This window comes from Rhopalosiphum maidis, chromosome 3, assembly GCF_003676215.2.
Source record: "Rhopalosiphum maidis isolate BTI-1 chromosome 3, ASM367621v3, whole genome shotgun sequence".
Lineage (NCBI taxonomy): Eukaryota > Metazoa > Arthropoda > Insecta > Hemiptera > Aphididae > Rhopalosiphum > Rhopalosiphum maidis.
This window is the reverse complement of record NC_040879.1, coordinates 7,471,139-7,491,112: the sequence shown is the minus strand read 5'-3', so window position 1 is coordinate 7,491,112 and position 19,974 is coordinate 7,471,139. Positions and strand designations below refer to the sequence as shown.

At 27.2% G+C, this 19,974-nt stretch overlaps 1 protein-coding gene across 3 annotated transcripts in view; it reads left to right on the top strand.

Annotated features, from left to right (window-relative positions):
• The window catches only part of LOC113558818, an 89,321-nt gene that overhangs the window by 28,155 nt on the left and 41,192 nt on the right, over positions 1 to 19,974 (top strand). For all 3 annotated transcript variants that reach the window (XM_026964372.1, XM_026964371.1, XM_026964370.1), the window contains exon 2: positions 2,282 to 2,505. In XM_026964372.1, coding sequence (XP_026820173.1) covers positions 2,282 to 2,505 — 224 coding nt within the window. The remainder of the gene's footprint in view (positions 1 to 2,281; positions 2,506 to 19,974) is intronic.

Below are 19,974 nucleotides of genomic sequence, written 5' to 3'. Positions count from 1 at the left end.
ATAATGAATTCATTTTTAAAAGGAACTCCAAAAAATTGAATATATGCGTGAGTTTAAATTATCATATGCACGCGCGTGTGTGTAGACTAAAAACGATTTTCTAGAAAATACGGGTATAATAATGATAAATACCCAAGTAAAAGCACTGAGAGTGGGGGTGGATTACATATATTACTCGTGCTTTTCGTAATTTAACTTTACGGTGGGAGTGTAGCGTGTAAATGAATTTGGAATTTACGACTGAGCATAAACGACGTGGTATTTGAATTTGTTTTTATGTTTTTGCATTTTCCTTTCCTCTTATTCTTTCCACGTGGTCACTAATACATTTCACATTAGTATAACGCTTAAAGGTTCGCTTAATTGTATTTTTTGTTGGTGTTGTTATTATTTTTTTTCTTCCCAACCACCGTTTTCCCTAGTTATATACGACCAAAGTCGTAGTGGAAAGATAAACATGAATAATATAGTACATAGTACACAAGCACACAAATACTTCCATACTTCGGTTTTGTTATGTGTGGGTTTACTCACAGTTCTTTCTATAGCTATATCAATGCAATTCTAAGATAATATAACGTGTATTAGAAAAATTGCGATCATACTTTTAATTATATGTTAGCATTGATTAACTGATTCGTTACGATTAAGAAATAAGCGTAACTTTGAATTATTAGTGCTTGAAATAATCACAAAAGCATTTACTATGTGTATGAGAAACATTATTCATTTAACTGTGATAAATATGTAAAATAGCTAACTCATATTCTTCTTTAATTTTTTTAATTTCCTTTATATTTAATATTTGTAGCTGAATCCAAATTGAGCACCGAAACTAAAAAACATTCTAGTTGAGTACCGAGAAAAAAAACTACCTATATCAATTAAGTAAAAAAAAAAAAAACCGATTCTTTCTATAACAAGCTATGTTTGTTTTTTGGAACTCAATTCAAAGCACTGACGTCATTGCTCAAGAATGAAAACCAATGTTTCCGAATTGTTTGATCCAGAAATCAATTTTACTGATATATATATATCTATAACGATTCTCACTAAGTCTCAGCATAATAATATTATAAAGTACACAGTGGATAACCTATTAATCATCACGCGTATTAATCGTTTACTGGTGTAAATTAATTTTTTTCGATAGCAAATACATCCAAATGATTATTTGTACCGACAATATTAGTATTATGAATTAAGATTATTAAATAATAATGGTTTTGCGTTAAATAACATTCTTACAAAGTGTGCCTCGTACTCATTCACATCTATCTGCTGCTTATTTTGCCTGCTCTTCCTGATCCACTTACATGATTACTTCAATTATCTTTTAGAATATCCTGTACAACGCTTTAGCCACCTATTCTGCTTTTCTATCGGATCCGGAAAGTCCTTAGGTTATAGCTTATCAATAAAAATTGTATATCCCTAAATAACCTTGGAAATTGGAATATTATGCACATTTTTTCATGGTTATTAACCGTACGTATAACATTAATTTATAATTACATAAATTGTTTGTCATTATTAATATAAATAATAATATTACTTAATATGAATTTCATACTTTTATGGTTTTGTCGACTATACAAACCGTCACCATTACCATTATTAGGTAATTCATTTTTCCATATAATAAGTATAGCAATAAAGCTGATAATGCGAGTTTTTCAAAGAATTGGTTTTTAACATTTAACCATGCTTATAATATAATATAATGTAATACCTATTTGTTATATTATCGTTGTTCGACTTTTGAAGTCCACCTACATTCAAAAATACAATTATTATGTCAATTTACTTATTCGGGGAAATTTTTTCGTTAAAGTTTTTCTTGATAATATTGTTACATACATCGATTATTATTATTTTGTAATTACTTAGTATGGCATACTGATTTGCTCAGCGATAATAATCGACAACGACTTTATCGAAACTAATGATTTCGTTTCATGTGTACATGTGTTGCTCATATTATTACCTTTTATCTATGAAATTGGGGCGTATATTGAAGTAGATAACCGAGGGTACGTAAGACAATAGTGATACATATTATGTACACCTGTACGAATGAAATATTGTGTCTCTTTTAATATTTTAGTATTTTTCGGTCTTGCGAACGCAGATGCCATCAATCTGTCTAAACTATATTAAAATGTTATCATACCTATTTTGTTTTTTTTTATCACCCAAGTAGCTTTTTTTTTCAAACTAAACACTAATCCTAAAAATCTAATTTGGAATAACACAAAAACGACTTTATTGCGTGTTACAGATGAAATGCAAACTATATGCAAAACACATTTTCTGCAACAAGTGTACAGAAAAATCGAAGGTGCGGTATTGGACTCACAAAACGAACGGAACTTGGACTGTGTGACAACGTTTCAAACACATTCAATCTTACAGAGGTTTATGATACATTTTGATCGTTTGCAGTTGGACTGCAACGATCATCTGTTCATATTTGATGGCGCCCATGCAGTTGGACAACATAAGGTAGGTCAATTGATAATTGTATTACATAATATTATAGTCGTTTACTAAAACAGCATTAGGCATAATAATATGTAACACTAAATTTTAAAAGGGAGTTTATACAATTTTAGATGTACGGTAATGTTACTTGGATGAGTAATATTATAAGCGAAAAAGATATAAATATAATATTATAATAAGAAATGAAAAATATTATATTAGTTTTAGTTTTTATTTGAATAACTACATTTTAGAAATAAAAATTCGCACAGTGCCATTTAGTTTATAACTGCGAATTAGTTGGTAAAAAGTTTTTTTTATTCATCGTGTTGTATTAAATTTGTGTCACCACACCAGTAATTCTGATTATAATAGCCGCACTGATATCCATGTTTCTATGTGAAACTATCGCAATACTCATAACTCATCAGTAATGAAATAAACCGTGTCGTTTTGTGTTTCATCACTGTCGGTCCTAGTGGAATATTTGATATTGGTTTTGGCCATTTCAATCAAGTTGGTCTGGCGTTACGGAAGTAAGAATATTTCCGGTTACAAAAGCGTTGACCTCGGGTGTCGCATTTACTTTGATTTACCAAGGTCCGGTAAAGATTTTAATGTTATCGTCATTCGTTTCACAGTTGCCGGAAATGAATTTAGATTATACGTATAAATATGTGAATATATAAATCTAAATAATATAATACGTATATATATATATATATATATATTATATAGCATAATGTATTTTCAAACAGTCGATTTATCGCAAATGCTATAGTATAATGATTGTTTTGAATACAATTCTCATTTTGGAAAGAGAAAATGTCATTATAAGTTATAAGCATCTATCGGTTCTTTTTAGTACATTTATTTCTATTCACATAGTATATAGTATACATTATACTATGTATAAAATTACTCGTGTTCAAAACACGTTTTATCACGTACCTACCCACTTAGTTTTAATAGGTAAAATTATGATTTGTTTTGCGACACGGTATACGTATATGTGCGTGTTATATTATTATTGAAATAATTTAACGGTTAACCGAATAATAATAACCCTGCAGGGCTACAAAAAAATGGGTCGATTTCCCTTTTGGCCACACACATAGTTTGTGATGAGTGAATAAATGGGTCGGGTGGCAATGCGACAAAAAAAAAGCATTTAAATTTTCTGCCGAAATATGTGTACGCGAAAGGGTCACCAGTCAAACACCGTGTACGTACGTCATTTACGTACTATTTACCCTCTGATGTGTTGTGGATGTATTATTAAAATAGCTAAAGGAATAATACCGTCAAGTATCGCTTCTGCTGTTTATGACTCATTTCTCATTGTTTTCAACACCACAACCGCGGTATGTGTAGTATACGCATCAAAGTGACATGATTTCGTTCATTTGTATCAAACTCACTGATTTTAATTATTATCATCCGTACCTACCTACCTGCTGTAGCGGCTCACAACCCAAAAGTTATTATCTCGAATCATCGTGATCACGCGGGCAGCGGTAGTACAAGTTTGCATTATTACTCTGCAATTCTGTATTAGTCGTTCGTGTGGAGCTCAAATTTTGATTCAGCTATACATTAATAATAACGATCGAAAACATATTATATGTTTCACTTAAAATGGATTTTCAGGTTAATTGACTAAAATATACTTTTTGTAGTATGTATACCTACCTATTTTTTATATATATATATATATATATATAATATAGGTAGTGTATAAGTCTAAAAAAATAATAAAACTAGTTTATATAAAAATTTAGAAAGCTCATGTAAAGGATCTGAAATACAATTTATCTATAAGGTACTCTGATCGGAAAATAAATTCTCTGACAGCTTCTATAAGATATAAATTTAAATTTCCTATATTATATTATTTTTAATTATTTAATATAAATATTATATATAATTAAGTTTAATTTTAATGTTACCTACTCATAGTAGGTCCGAAATAAGCTATATTTTTCAAAAGTATCATATAACAGAAATAAAGTATTAAGAGATTATATAAAATAAATAATATCCCATCAAAATTGTGTATAGATAAATTGAATTAGTTATATTTAGATACACAAAAGTTAATCGATTTATTAATGAAAAATCAGAAAATATATTAGGTAAAAAATTGAAACAAAATTTATTGTATTCATTTTCGTTTAATCGACAGTTCCTAACCATATTAACGTACTTTTTGACTATATTATACTTTTAAGTTTACTCGTTGAACTATAGATATTATTTAACTAATTATATAACTATAACGATGTCATTAAGATTTTTATTTAAATCATTATAATTTTTTAAAACTTTCAGAATAGTATTTACAGTCAAATATATTAAATATATATCAAAATTATACACCATATTAATAAAATATGATGGCTATATAAATATAGGTGGCTCCAGCTACTTATTTGAAAATTACACTGAAGTAATATAAATGCATAGCAGACTTCAATTTAATTTAAAATGTGAATGTTAAGTATTAAATCTTAGAAATCATACTTAAACTGCAATATTTTATCTCATACAGAAAAAAATGTGTATTTTTAACTCTATTTTTTTTTTTATTCGAATGAGTGTATACAGTTACACAAATCTTCTATATAATAAAATACCTAATACAAGTTTTGTACTAGAATTACATATTATTATGTAGGTTGATTTAATATTTAAGTAACAATTTAACTTATAATTAATGACAATTTTTTTGAAAATTATTATGTTATAAATATTGTAATTTATTTTATAACGTTAAAATGTATTATAATGTTAGTTATTGTTTAAATAGAACTTTTATTGGAATTATAGACAGAAATATAATAAAAAGTTATAAAAAAGAATGGTTTCATCCCAACTACTATATTAAAATGGTCAAAATTAATCATTAAATTATTAAATTTTACTTTAAAAATATTGATATACCTGTATATCTTTATTACATATCATGTATCTGTGATATGTGTACAATAAAAAGTGACCCTAAAACAAATAAAAATATTATTTGTTTTCCTTGTAAACACCACTGAACGGTAATAATTAATAAAGCTGATTAGGCAAAGTTATACGTTTAAAATTCATTAACCAATATGGGTGAATACAGTCCAAACTTAAATCGACTAAATTGTATACTTGTGTGAGGAAACTGATACATGGGTGTGAAAAATAGGTGATGATTATAATAGTATGAATGATTTAATATAAAAAAAAAACAAACAAAAAAAAATAATAATAATAAAATGGGTGAATGGAGGGTTACATAAATACGAGAGTTCAAAATAGCGTGCAGAGACAACTTGCGTTATTGCTCTCAGACAAAGCTTTATGAAAACTATTGAAAAGCAACGACAACCTTATATCTTACGGATGGAAAATGCGTCCGAGAATGCACTTCAAACACAAATTCTTCTTCTCTCCTGACACCCGCCGCCGTTACTCATTTCCGGGTGGTCGGCTTTTGTCTGCCAACGATATATTATAACGTATATATATATATATATATATATATATATATTATAAATGTTAGTGTATATGTGTGTGTAAGTATGTGTATGTATGCGCTTGTAAAATTGAGTAATAATATATATATATATATATATATTATATTGTAAAGACTATAGTGTTGTGTTCTCAACATGTGTGTTGCTTATGCGATGCCGAACAAGGTCTTGAGTAGGATATCACTCAACAATTGATAAGAATATTATAGTCATACCATGCACAGATTTTAAGTATTTGTTTGAAGGGCTTGCGTATATGTAAATATGTGAGATTATAATAACAGCATAACAATAGTACCATAGATACTAGTTCACATTTTATTTTTATTTGGTATGCGACTAATTATGTAACACATCCTAAGAGAATGCCAAAGGTTCTTAAGGACCAGGTTAACCTTAACATATCAGAAAACTTTGACTCATCTCTCGGACCAAAATAATTTGATTGTTAAGTTTTTAATATCAAATTATTTGTAAAATTATTAAATACATATATGTGTATAATTGAGTGGTTATAATTTAACCGATGTACGAAAATATAATTTGTAACATTAATAATAATATAATATTTAAAACAATTTTAAACGGTTATCTATAAAACATATTCATTGTTTTTTTTTTTGATACATAAAATAATAATTTTAAGGAAATATTTATTTTAAATTGGTTAAGTAAATCATTACATCATAAAAATATAATACTTCTACACACTGATTTTACTTGAATTATAAACAATTTGATTTTATATTAACCAAATTAAATACAAATACCATACTTAATATAAAGATACACTTAAGTAAGTTAAACGATTTTAATTGTTATATAACTGCTTAACAATGGATAATAAAACCTAATAAACACATTTCTGTACACATCACAAATAAAAATAAGTAACGTAGGACTGAGTTCAATTTTGTATAATGTTAAGTATATTTAGAAAAATTTCAAAATGTGTAAACGCCATATTAATAAATAATTTACTCATTGTACTATATTATTAAAACTTTAATAATGCAATAAATTAAACAGTTACTGATGTATCATTATAGCTCCACGTAACCTAATCGCATCATTACATGTAATGTTGACTGATTGCATTTTCCAGTTTATAACTAGGATCCATTTCACTCTTTAGTTCACTAATTTTTCCTCTTAGAGAATAAGGTTATGTATCATGTATATAAAATAACATATTGTAACATATAAAAAAAAACATCTCGTCTTGATCTCTGAACTACCCACTTGTGATAAGAATTAATAAAAACCTTGGGGTAATCTTAATTTGTATTAGTTAACAAGCTATGAATTACAATAAATGTCGATTACAGAAGTATTAACGGATCCGATTTTATTATTATTATACCTCGTGAGTATATAAATTTTAAAAATTCATTCAAAAATATATTGCTTAACATTTTAATACAGTTTAAATTTACGAATTACTTAACTAACCGAAAATAAGATAAAACATATAACCATGTATGTAAAGTTTTGTCATTAAAAAAATAAAATGTCACAGTATCTATAATGTATATCTATTAAAGTTTAAACTATCGTTATTGAAAAATTGATTTCTGCCGACGGCAGCATATTTTTACCAACCTAACGATAAAATATTACGATGCATTTATATTGTACATTAATGAAATCCTACAAACTTCATCACTGCTTGTGAAAAATATTTTATTTTAATTTTTTTTTTTTGATTTGTCATGAATTAAAAAAAAATAGTTATTAGAAAATAAATAAATTATATATTAACATTGATTTTTAGGTTGTTACTCTTCAAAATTATATTGGACTTTTGCTATTTTTACTTGAAATTTACGAAAAAAAAGAAAAAATGTATTTAGTGAGTGATATCTATAAAACCCATAGTCAAAAGCATAAAGTTAATGCATTAGTCTTTGATTGCAAAAGGTATAATTTATTACAAGATAAACCGAAAAATGGATATTCACTCAGAGATGTATTTTGAAACTTGAAATCTTAGCGATTCATCTGATAATATTATACAAATCTAAGTTTTGAATATACAACTGTAGTTTAATATTGTATTTTGTTGGGCATGATAATACGATAGATATATAGTGGAAATAAAAGTTTTTAGTATAATATTTGGACGAGTATAATAATTTTAAATTTAAAAAAGACTCACATATAACTATGTTATATTGATATAATATTCAATAAACAAAATAGTAAAGTACCTGATTCAAATGCACATTCAAATATCGGCAATTAACTTTTAAAAATTTACCTAAGTATAATGTTGTATAATATGAGTACAATAAACATTTTGTATAATGACCTAGCTAGTTTTTAAATCTATCCCTAAGTACCCACCGTATCTTAAGTTTATATTTTTTATATAGTATAATCACAATATGTATTATATGGGTCCCGATGGAATTTATTATCTCGTTTGCCAAGTCATTATCTGTTCTACGTTTAATGGTATTTGTTTTTAAAGAAACTCTAAACAAATTGTGTGTATCGTGTTACATATTTTATAAACAACTAATTCTAATTTTACAAAGAGGACTTTTCGAGATGAACGCTTTTCTGTTTATGTGATTTTTATGAGCTCAAAAAACAATCAATATATTAATCGGTTGTACGTCTATATTATTATGTTCCATAAAATCCTTAGAGGACTATCGACGACAACAGTGTTATAATAAGAAACTTTTATATAAGTACCTACATTTTTATTATGTCATTTTTTCAACCTAGTATACCATCTCCACTGCCACCACAACTTGCTATTTAAACCGTCTCTGTTTATCGATCGTTCGTTAACGAGAAATGAAAGTTGTCTTGCATTTTATATAATAATAATTTTTATTCTTTTAATTTGGATAATATGCTTTTAAATGTTAAAATCGTATTATCTTTTTGATTTCCGTTTATAATATATTGTATACTATTTAATATATAAATACTTAATAAATGAGTAATTTATTAACGTTTGAAATCGTATTATATTTATTTTTCCCATTTACATATTATATAAAATATAAATTGAAGATTTTTCCAAAATTAATTGTGTATTACACGAACAAACATGATTCCAGTGCTTAGTAATCTTTTTACATAGTTTATTACATATAAATATGCATTCTGTTGTTTCTAACTGGTTTCATTTTGATAACTATTGCAATAAGTTGAAATTTTATTTTAACATTAATGTTTTATGAAAACAGTTTTATCATTCGTGAGTTGAGTGCACTAAAAAGTAATTGGAACTAAAATTGTATGTTTTAAGTGACAGAGTTCCTCTTGAGTCACGTATCTCTCTTAAAACAAAATGTCAAATTATCGCGGTACTGTCACCCTTCAAAAATTTATAAAAAAATCTCAATTACATTGTTAGTTAGGTTAAAGTTTTTTTAATTATTAAAAAATTCTGATTTTTTTAGTGCGTAGGCGCATTATATTGAATTGAAATCTTAACATTAATGTTTTATCATTTTTACTTACTAGTTGGAACTTTTAAGTTTCACTTCAACACATATTATTTGTTTTATTTTTAAACGATTGAACATACACTACTGTTAAGTGAGTCTCATTTTATACTATTTTGTTGTACATAAATGGTTAAGCACAATTTTTCAGTCGTGTATTTTAATCACGATTAATTATTTAGACTTAATAAAGTTTAGAGCATCTTAAAATTTTGATTATCTATGGCGTCTATTATTCAGTATTCACTGCAGGGCTGTGTCTGCTATGAAAGGATTTGAACAATTTCTGTCTATTAAAATTGCACCTTTGTACTGCGAATCTTATTATAATAATATATTTTATAGGTTGGGTGCCGTTTTCACATGCCATGCGGTAACTAATAAAACGCTTATTTATCGTCGGGGTATTTTCATCACTTAGGTATTCGTGTGCACGTTAAAACTTTACAGCGAGAAATTTGAAAAGTTAACGTGAAAAACTCGAGTTTTGCTGACTTGAAATATTATGATATCGATTTGATCTTATACCACCGTCGAACGTACAATAAACAATGAATGTAATATATTTCACTGTGTATATTAAAATCTATAAGGTCACAGGCTTTCAGTGTTTTAGTAATCTAGAATTTATTATTCGATAATATTCATCTATTTATTAAACTAATTTTCTATGTCAAATTTTATACTTAAAATGTTTTATTTATTTTGCTTATAGTATGTATTAACGTGATAACTGATAATTCTTTTTTCACAGACACTTTAGTGGGTTATATTATAACCCAATTAATTTTATTATTTTATATGATATATATACTCGTATTTATATAACTATATATTATATTATATTTATAATATATATATATATATATGCATATTCCATATATATTATAAAATATGTAAATATTAGTATTATTTTGGATGGTATTGGTGATGAGTTTTTATTATTTTTCTAAATACGTGTCATTATTTGATATATATATATTTCTTTAAATACCTATCTATATTTATTTTTATTAATAATTTATATTTATTTTAAAATACAATGAATACCTAAATGATAAAGAAAAATATATAATATTTTATCAATGAAAATTATTCAAATGCTATATGTTTTTTCTATTATCTAAATAATTTATTGAAATATTAACATTTTTTATAAAAGCAAAGATATCCTATTAAATAATAATACACGTAGGTTGTAATTAAAAACCTATAACCTAAAAAATCCACTCTGATTAAAAATAATATAGATAACATTTTGATTTATATATATTAATGTAATTTTAAGACTCATATATATATACAAATGTCATATTTTATAAATAAAGATAAAGAAATCTATTAAAAAACGTAATGATTAATATTTTAGTATAGCTATAGTTAACCATTTCAATATATTGAGTGCAGACTGTGCTGTTTAATATTACGAATATGTTACCATTTGTTTTCATACACTGATTAAAACATAATAAATACGTAAAATTTCGTTTCTCAGCAAAATTTTTAAATTTTTTAAAATAAAGTGCAATGTATTATGACCAATATTTTCCTTTTTAAAATATTATATTAATTTAAAAACATAATTTTTTTCTAATTTTAACTATACGAAGAATTACATCTTTAATATGAAATGCATAGTAGTATTTTTATTTTTTTTTAAATTATAAATATAATAAATTAATAAATAATTACAGTATTATAAATTGATTAAATAGTTCATTGGAATTAATTAAATATTATTACTCCAGTAGAAGAAATATTTAAAATGAATAAAATTAAAATCGAAAAACTTTACATTTACCCGTTACACCTATTGTACGCGTAAATGAGATCGCATATTTATCTAACTAGCATAATATTATAAAAATAATGACGTCGATGGAATTTATAAACGCCTACGTGCGCATACTCGTTTAATACTCGTATACTATAATAATATTAATAATAAAAATAGTAAACAAATCAGACTTACGTAAGAAGATGATAATATAATAGCAGTGATCAAAACGCACGCGTATCTGAGTGTGTGTGTGTGTGTGTGTGTGTGTGTGTGTGTGTGTGTAACCCTATTGTTATTAATCCTGATGCTCGCTAAATGCGCGGTTGCCATGCCGACGTCGGCAGCGTTTGAAAAGGACAGCAGCAGCAGCAGCAGCAGCAGCAGCCCGGATGTCCGTGCGTGCATGTGCAAATAACCGTCTCTGTGGCAAGTGATTACCACGAACGACACATACGCGCGCGCGCGTACTCACATTCACGCATATTTGGATTTATTATTATTATTATTATTGTCATCACACCGTCGACGTTCAACAATTGTTTTCGTCAAACGATGTGTCAGTAATATTACTAATTAGTAATTATTTTACTACTTTGCACGCGGAATAACGACTTGTTTACGTTTATATTCACTTAACAAGTCAATCGTTTCGTACTTCAGTGATATTAGAATCTTGAGCTATTCGAGGAAAACGAGTATTGCAGTTTTACAGGATGGATTTAAGTGTATTGTATTATAAATTACCTATAATATCTACCCATTGAAATAAATCTCATTTTTTTAAAAATAGAAAATCTAAATTTATTGTTATCGTACAACGTGTCCAACGCGTATATTGGCATGCGTCTTAGAGGCCATTTTTTACATAATAGTATAGTTATTTCGAACCATACATTTGGCTCTCCCCTTTACGACGTTGGAGTAGCTAAATTGCCTATCTATGTAGCCGTGTTATAAAGTATAGCAACGATTACTGATGATATAGTTATATTTTAATCACCTATCATATTGTTATCATTAGGTATAGAGCATTATTAAAAGTAACTACATGTTAGGTATTTTTAAATGATAATAGTCAACATATTCCAATATTCGACCAAAAATAAAATAATTTTACGAATTTATATTGCGTTCATAATAGCGTGTCATTATTTCTTAGGTATTAGTAATCACCTACAATTTTATATGCACGGTATTGAAATTAGATTCAAATAATATTATTATACATATGATATTTTTTAAATATTTTTTTAAATTTTATAGTTTTTAAACACCCAAATAACAACAAAAAAAAACTTGTGAAACAAAAAAAAAATAAAATACATTTAATAATAACATATTGAGACATTTTTACAGAAAAAAACTCATCATCTGCTTTAAAAGAAAATACATTTTTTTTAAGTGGAAAATTCCAACAAACCGATGGCCTTTAATACTTACGCACTTCTGTGTCGATTTTAAGAAAAATAATGTAAAAAAATATTTGAAATAACAAAAAAGAAATATAGTATTAAAATAACGACTCAAATACTTAAAAAAAAAAATGTGGCAAATACTTTTAAATACAAAATATAATTTGTTTTATAACAGGATTAATATTTTTGTTCGTCGTATATGACTAACAAACAGCTACACGTTTGATAGGACTCTGGTATAGGTTAATTTATATCTAAGTGTATACATTATAACGATAGCAGTCTGTAAAGGTGTTAGCAGTTTTCCTCTTAAATTTAAAAATATTTTATTTGTTTACTCCAATATTTAAGGAAAATATAATACATATATAATGCATTTTTTGTTTTTATTTCATTATTTGATAACAAATCAGTAATTATTAACCCAATATAATAAATTGATATAGAAATTAACTATAAATAGTGAGTTTTATTTCAAATAAAACATCTACATTTTTTTTTTTATATTCCCGTAGGTAAGGTCGTTGGTGTTGAACCATATAAAAAAAAATACTACTGAACGATTGAACACGTGTGACCTTTATGACCATACGATTGAGTATAAAATACTTAATATTTACTATATCAAAGGACTAATGGATGACTAAAAAAAGTTCTAACGTTTGACCACGAAATTGGAATTATGCAATAATGCCTTATTGTTTTTTTTAATGTTGAAATCATTTTTATTTCTATTTTCAATATCGTTATATTTTATTATATGCATATAATTACTATAGAAATTTACAATGTAAAATACACTTTAAAGGTTCTTCTTGTCATTGACGGTCGATACAAATATTAATAAACAATTTTAGTAACCCTCTACGAGTTTGTTTTACTATTATTGGCATACACCGCATTGGTATATGGGTACTGGTATTCAAGGGTGTCACATCACGAATGGCGAGTATGGTGTTGCCTAATGTTAAGAAAGCTCTACGGAGTTTTCTCTTATTTCCCAACCGTTTCCGATGTTATAACAATTTCCGTCGACCGCACAGTGTACAATTGCAATATCGCACGCATGCGATTAACGATGCAAGCGCATGTATATAGAATTTATTGTATGATCTAATAATGTCTGGCGGTGTATCCTGGTCTTGTAAAGACAAATTACGAATGTGAAAAACATGGTTTTTGCAAACAGTAATTAGCAGAGATGGATGAGGGGAGGGGGGAAGAGGTATCTTACTCGTTCAAAACAATATATTATACTACACGTTGAAGTGACACGCGATCACGAATGTAACGGCCCCGATACAAGAGCAGTGAGCTGCAGTTCTCCGAAAGAGCCCGAGCGCGTTTTTCACGTAATAACGTAACGACCGAAATATTAAAGTGTGCGCAAAAAGTGGACAACAGTGGTCGTAAGTCCACCTGACGTTGTCCAACGTGATTGCCGAATAACGCACGTGAGGCCCGCGCTCCAAATCCAATATGATATCACGGCGGGCCCCGGGGTTATAGGAAATCCTATGGTAAGGTATTATTGTTGTGTTTTATTTTCCTTACCGTATCCTATATTATTATTAAAGACCGCCGTTGACCAACACACCGGGCGAGCCGTTATTGCACTCGGAATGTCTATATATATACACGTACCGTATTATACATTTAGAAAACGTATTGCAACAACGAAGCCACGCGCCGACCACAATAAGGCGATCTTTAGTCTACGAAAATACAATAGTATGCTATACGCCCTCCGTACAAAAAATCGTAAATAAATCGTTTGCCTTTTTCCAAATTCACAGGTCGTAATAATAATATTAAGTGTACAGTATTCAGTGTCAATACACTGCAAGCGAACGTATATATATATAATATATATATATATATATATATTACATCATTTCACTCGTCGTTACCACGGCGTAAGTCTTCTTAAAACCGTTACACTGTTCAACGTGATTACCGAACAGCACACATACATTTCAAATCCAATAAAATTTTATAGCTTCAGAGTCATAGGAAATCCGAAGTACGTTCTCTTTACATTATCGCCATTTCTAACGTTAAATATTGCAATTGACCACCACGCCATTTCTCGTATATACACTACAGGGACACATAGCCAACTGGCGGTTTTCCAACACCTTTTTTTTTCATTTCCTATCTTACTTTTAAAACTTTTATACAAATAAGTCAATTTTATTATATTTTTAATTGACAATTTAAATTCGTATTAATCGGTTTTATATTTCATTGCCCGCATTTATGTAAATTATATCATCGTAAGTAATATAGCATAGTATTCAAATTAACATTAGTTATTTTTTCAATTAGAGACCTAAGCTATACTATGACGTGTTGTGACTATTCGCATTTGTCAATTTGTGTAAATGTAATATTTTATAATATTTTAATAAATCAGAATAATATTTTGACATGTAATAGGATAGGTATTGCATTTACCTACACTTAAATATTGCATAAATCATTTTCTTTGTACCTCTCCGTTATAATAACGTATTATTAAACAATGAAATAGTATTGGATAAATTTTACCATTTAACTTATTTTTACATACGGCTATTTTAAAATCAATATTCAATAAAATTTACAAAATATTTTACTACGACAATAAATATATGGATACGTATTTTATTATTATTGAGTTTTAAAAAAAAAAAAAAAATAGTTAAATTAAACATTTCCTGGTACATAAATGTACATATTTAGTGGATCGATAGTTTCCATAATAATATATTAATTATATTGTAATATCGTTACAGCTACACCACATATTTGTATTGTTACTACATTTAGATACAACACAAAATAAATACGAATTTTTAACTTAATTAATTTTTTTTTTTATATACACAGCATACATTTTCATTAAAAAATTTAAGTTTGTATTTAAATATAAGTAAAAAGTTTCATCGTGGTTTAGGTGGAATTAAAATCATTACATATTATGATATTTTCCCGCGATGTTATCATCAACATTGTAAAAAAAACCAAATAATTTCGTTGAATATTTATCTTTTCTTGTATTTCAAAATATTATACTATAATTCATATGTTAATCTAATTTTAAAAGATCATGTGGGTATTATAATATAGTAATATTATAACGTACCTACATTTATTATATTCACATACATTCTCGTGTTTGTAGTATACATGTTGTAGCTATGCATTGACCGAGTGATTGGTATAATTTTTATTTTTTAACAAATACTCGTGAAACATAAAATTTGTGTTGTTTATTTTGCACGTGATTGAATTTAATGTGTGTCATAGGTACAAAGCTACTGTGTTAACGTCAAGCGTTAATTGAGGCGATGAACCTATATATATATATCATTTTAATGGAAAATAAATTATTTAAAAGCTTAAAAACAGCAAATTAAAATGTATACCAAAAGAGAGATTGTCAATTGTAATCACGATATAAGTTAGTTGATAAATAAAATATTAATTTTCTTAAATCACGGAATTTAAGTATATTTTTTAAAAATCTTGGAGCATGAAATACACATTTATTTCTGCTGATGTACACGTTACTTTTATGAAGTATAATGGGAATTTAATAATTTAAAATTAAATAATTTAGCTATAACACCTACGTATTTTTTTCTATTGTTAAGTACAAAAATTGCCATTTCTCAGCATACTGACATATGTATTTCTATAAACTGTATTTTAAATACATAGTATCGCCTTTAATAAATATAACTCTGCAGTTTTAAACCTTTACAGTTTTATCTTATATAAAAATATAATATACTTGTATGAACTACTTTGGTATATAAATTAATTTACACAAAATAAAATACTAAACAAAAATTGTATTTTTTTGTTGAAACATTTTTGGCCATCATAAAGTAGTAATGAGTATACAATATTTTCAATACTCTGATTGATTGATCTTTCAGCTTAACATAAAACAAACGCAGTGTTCGACGAAATATTACAATCTATTGACAATAATATTTTAATAAAATCATTTTTTTTCTGTCCGTAAAAACCGTACTAATTTGAACACAATTTTTAATATTATATGTGTCACGTGAGTTCCATCATCACCACCGACATCGTAAAATCTCCTAACCCTGCGTTTAATAATATGTAGATTAGTAGATTGTATAACTTTTACAATTTACATAACTCGTTCATGAATATTTTATTACGTATTAAACTTATAAAAATACACTAGAAATGTTTACGCTGAAAGTTCTATAATCTACTACCTACCATTTTCCGACCACAGTCAACCAATATCGACGGTATATTAATATTATTTTATCCTCATGTCAGGTCATACGGAAGATCGATATTAAATTGTTGTATAGATATTATTCAGCTATTTTGTTAGGTAGACATACACACTTAGAACATCTATTCAATTTCGTATCTACTAGTCCATGTACTTTGTATTCGCAAATGTACTGAATTTTCTTCGTTCATATATTATATTATGCTACAGTTATATTGTATTCACCTAATCTACTGCGTACTGCATATACAATTATAATAAAGTACTTAAGTCTATTAGTTTAATTATATTATACGCAGATGAATGGTTTATTAACATGCTTAGTTTTAATTTTTAATAACGCATGTAATATTTAAAACTTTTTAGTATGACATATTGATAATATGTACTGAACAACCATATTTCTAAATACTTAAATGTTTTTAACCTTTTAAGCAGTATCTGTTCTGTGACGATACAAAATTATTAATTTTTTTTTCTCAATTCGAACGAGTAGCTTATTAATATGTATAATTAAACTGTATGTATTATGGATAATAATCTTTAATAATGGTTTTGCATCAAATATAAAATTTATGCGATATTATTTAGTTTAACACTCAATATGCTCATATAACTTTTAAAAATTTAAAAATATTTATATAATGATATTAATAACTATAATTATTTTTAAACCATCGTATCTTTAAACCTATTCTTTCATAGAATTATATATAGGTACTTTATTATACGTTATACATATAATTTAATAACTCTGATTTCTGAAACGTCATGTAAGAATTTATAAATAGACAATTTATATTTTCAGTTTGTAATCAATATTTCAATAAACTCATAAATAAATAAAAAAAAAAAAACGGTATCGATCATTCTTGGTAAGCTATTTTGTATATTTCTTCCAAACTGTGGACGTTTTGAAATGATTTTTGGTGGTATTTCCCAGATTCTCGGTTATTTAGATTAGAGAATATATTATTATAGAATCAGAGAGATCACGTTAACCGCTGTCCATTCTACATATTACATTATATATTATAACACACTGACGACAACCATTATTTGAATAACTCGAAAACCGTTTTCAAAGCTTGTCGACCATAAAATATGGTAGATGTGTGCGCGTTAGTGTGAATGTTAATAATATATACAAACTAAAAGAATTTTTGACAGCATCGGAATCCAAACTTATAAATAAATAAACAAACTACGTCTTCTGAACGTTTTTTTTTTTTCAAATGCAAAGAAAAATTACGCACGCAGCTAGCGTAAAAAAAAAGTGAACAGAACAGTTAGAGGAATACCGTACGCACGCGGTCGTGTGCCACTATAATATTATCGTCTTGCAATCGAACCCGATCGTGTGTAAAGCGTTTTTTTCTTTCGACCGCAATGGTCGCCGACGACCATGACATCGATTTTTGTCCGGTCTTCGTCTCTCGCCGCCGCGTTTCGCCGGGTAGCACAATGTCACAGCCGGCTTAAACCTGCCTGCCTGCTTACCTACTAACTAACCCTACGGGAGAACAATCAACTCAGATTCGCGTTTTGTATACTCTCCCCAGAGATATACAAAATGTAGGTGCCCTTACATGCATAGATATAAGGTATACATAGGTACGTATTGTATGTCACAAAATAATTAATGCCATTGTTATGGTCGTATAATAGACGAATCGGTTCTCAGTTGAATTATGAAGTAGGATATTATATGTCGTGGAAATATGCGATTTATAAGATGATTATAACGTGGTGTACGATTATTAATGATCCAATATCAATGTCGTATTATTCCGCGAATGTTAACTATTAAAAAATATAATATGTCTCAATTATCCGAACGTCTCTATTGTTTGAAAATAATTTTCTGGCAACGAGAGAACAATTTATTATTTATTGTTCTACGTTGATTTGGATTAGGGGTGCACAATTTGTTATCTGTAACGATTTATTTGTATAATAATTTCGAGTTTAATATTCCGTGGCAAAATGCCACATCTGAAATATTGTACACAATATGCTCTTAACCAGATATAATAATATTCAAGATACAAAATATAAAATGCTGTTTCGAATCTGAGTTTTTGAAAGAAAACAAAATATTAAAATTATAATTAAACATTTGGCCTTTAACCACAGTGTCCTGATATTAATAATATTCGTTTGTTAACTATTATATCATATATATTATTAATATGATATTATTTAGTACTAAAACTAGACGACTGATTTAATGGGATCTAACGTTAAAGCAATACATTTATTTTGGTAGTTTTTACCATAGATCACAAACGCCTTCGTTATGTTAGGTTCAGCGATGGTGGTTTATTTTGGAAAAGAGGATATCCAACTCTTTGGTACTCCTCTGCCCCAATCAGCATTTTTTCGATTATTCTATTTCAGTGTTGGGAAGGAACTCGTTCTAAAAGGAACGGATTCCTGGAACAAGTTTTTTTTGTAAGAACGAAACTTGAAACTGCTTCCTTTAAAAATAAAGGAAAAATAATATGAACGAATTCTTTATACTGAGGAACGTGAACAAAAATCACAGTTCCTCTTGAAATTAAAAAAAAAAACACATTTTTTATTTAATTTAATTTATAAAAATCAGATAAAATAAAGAAAAATTAAATCTATATTATTAATTACTATACATTTTTATTTTTTTTATACATAAATTAAATTGTTTAGTACTCAATTCCTGTTTAAATTCATTTTTTTTAAATTCTAATAACCATTTATCATTTTTATCATTCATTTATTGATATCAAAAATAAAAAGGTAATATTCTAAAACCACTAGATTGGTAAGTTAAAAAAGTGGAACGATAATTGGAACGAGTTCCTATTATAGAGGAACTGAATTTGGAGTGAGTTCCTTCTTTGAATAAGGAACGGGGATTTAGAACGAGTTCATATATTAGGAACTGAACGAGATCCATTTAAAAAAGAACTTTCCCAACACTGTTCTATTTTATATAAATTACTAAAAACCAACCGTATAAAAAATAAAATGTACTATAATAATTTTTCTTCTTAAAGGCGAT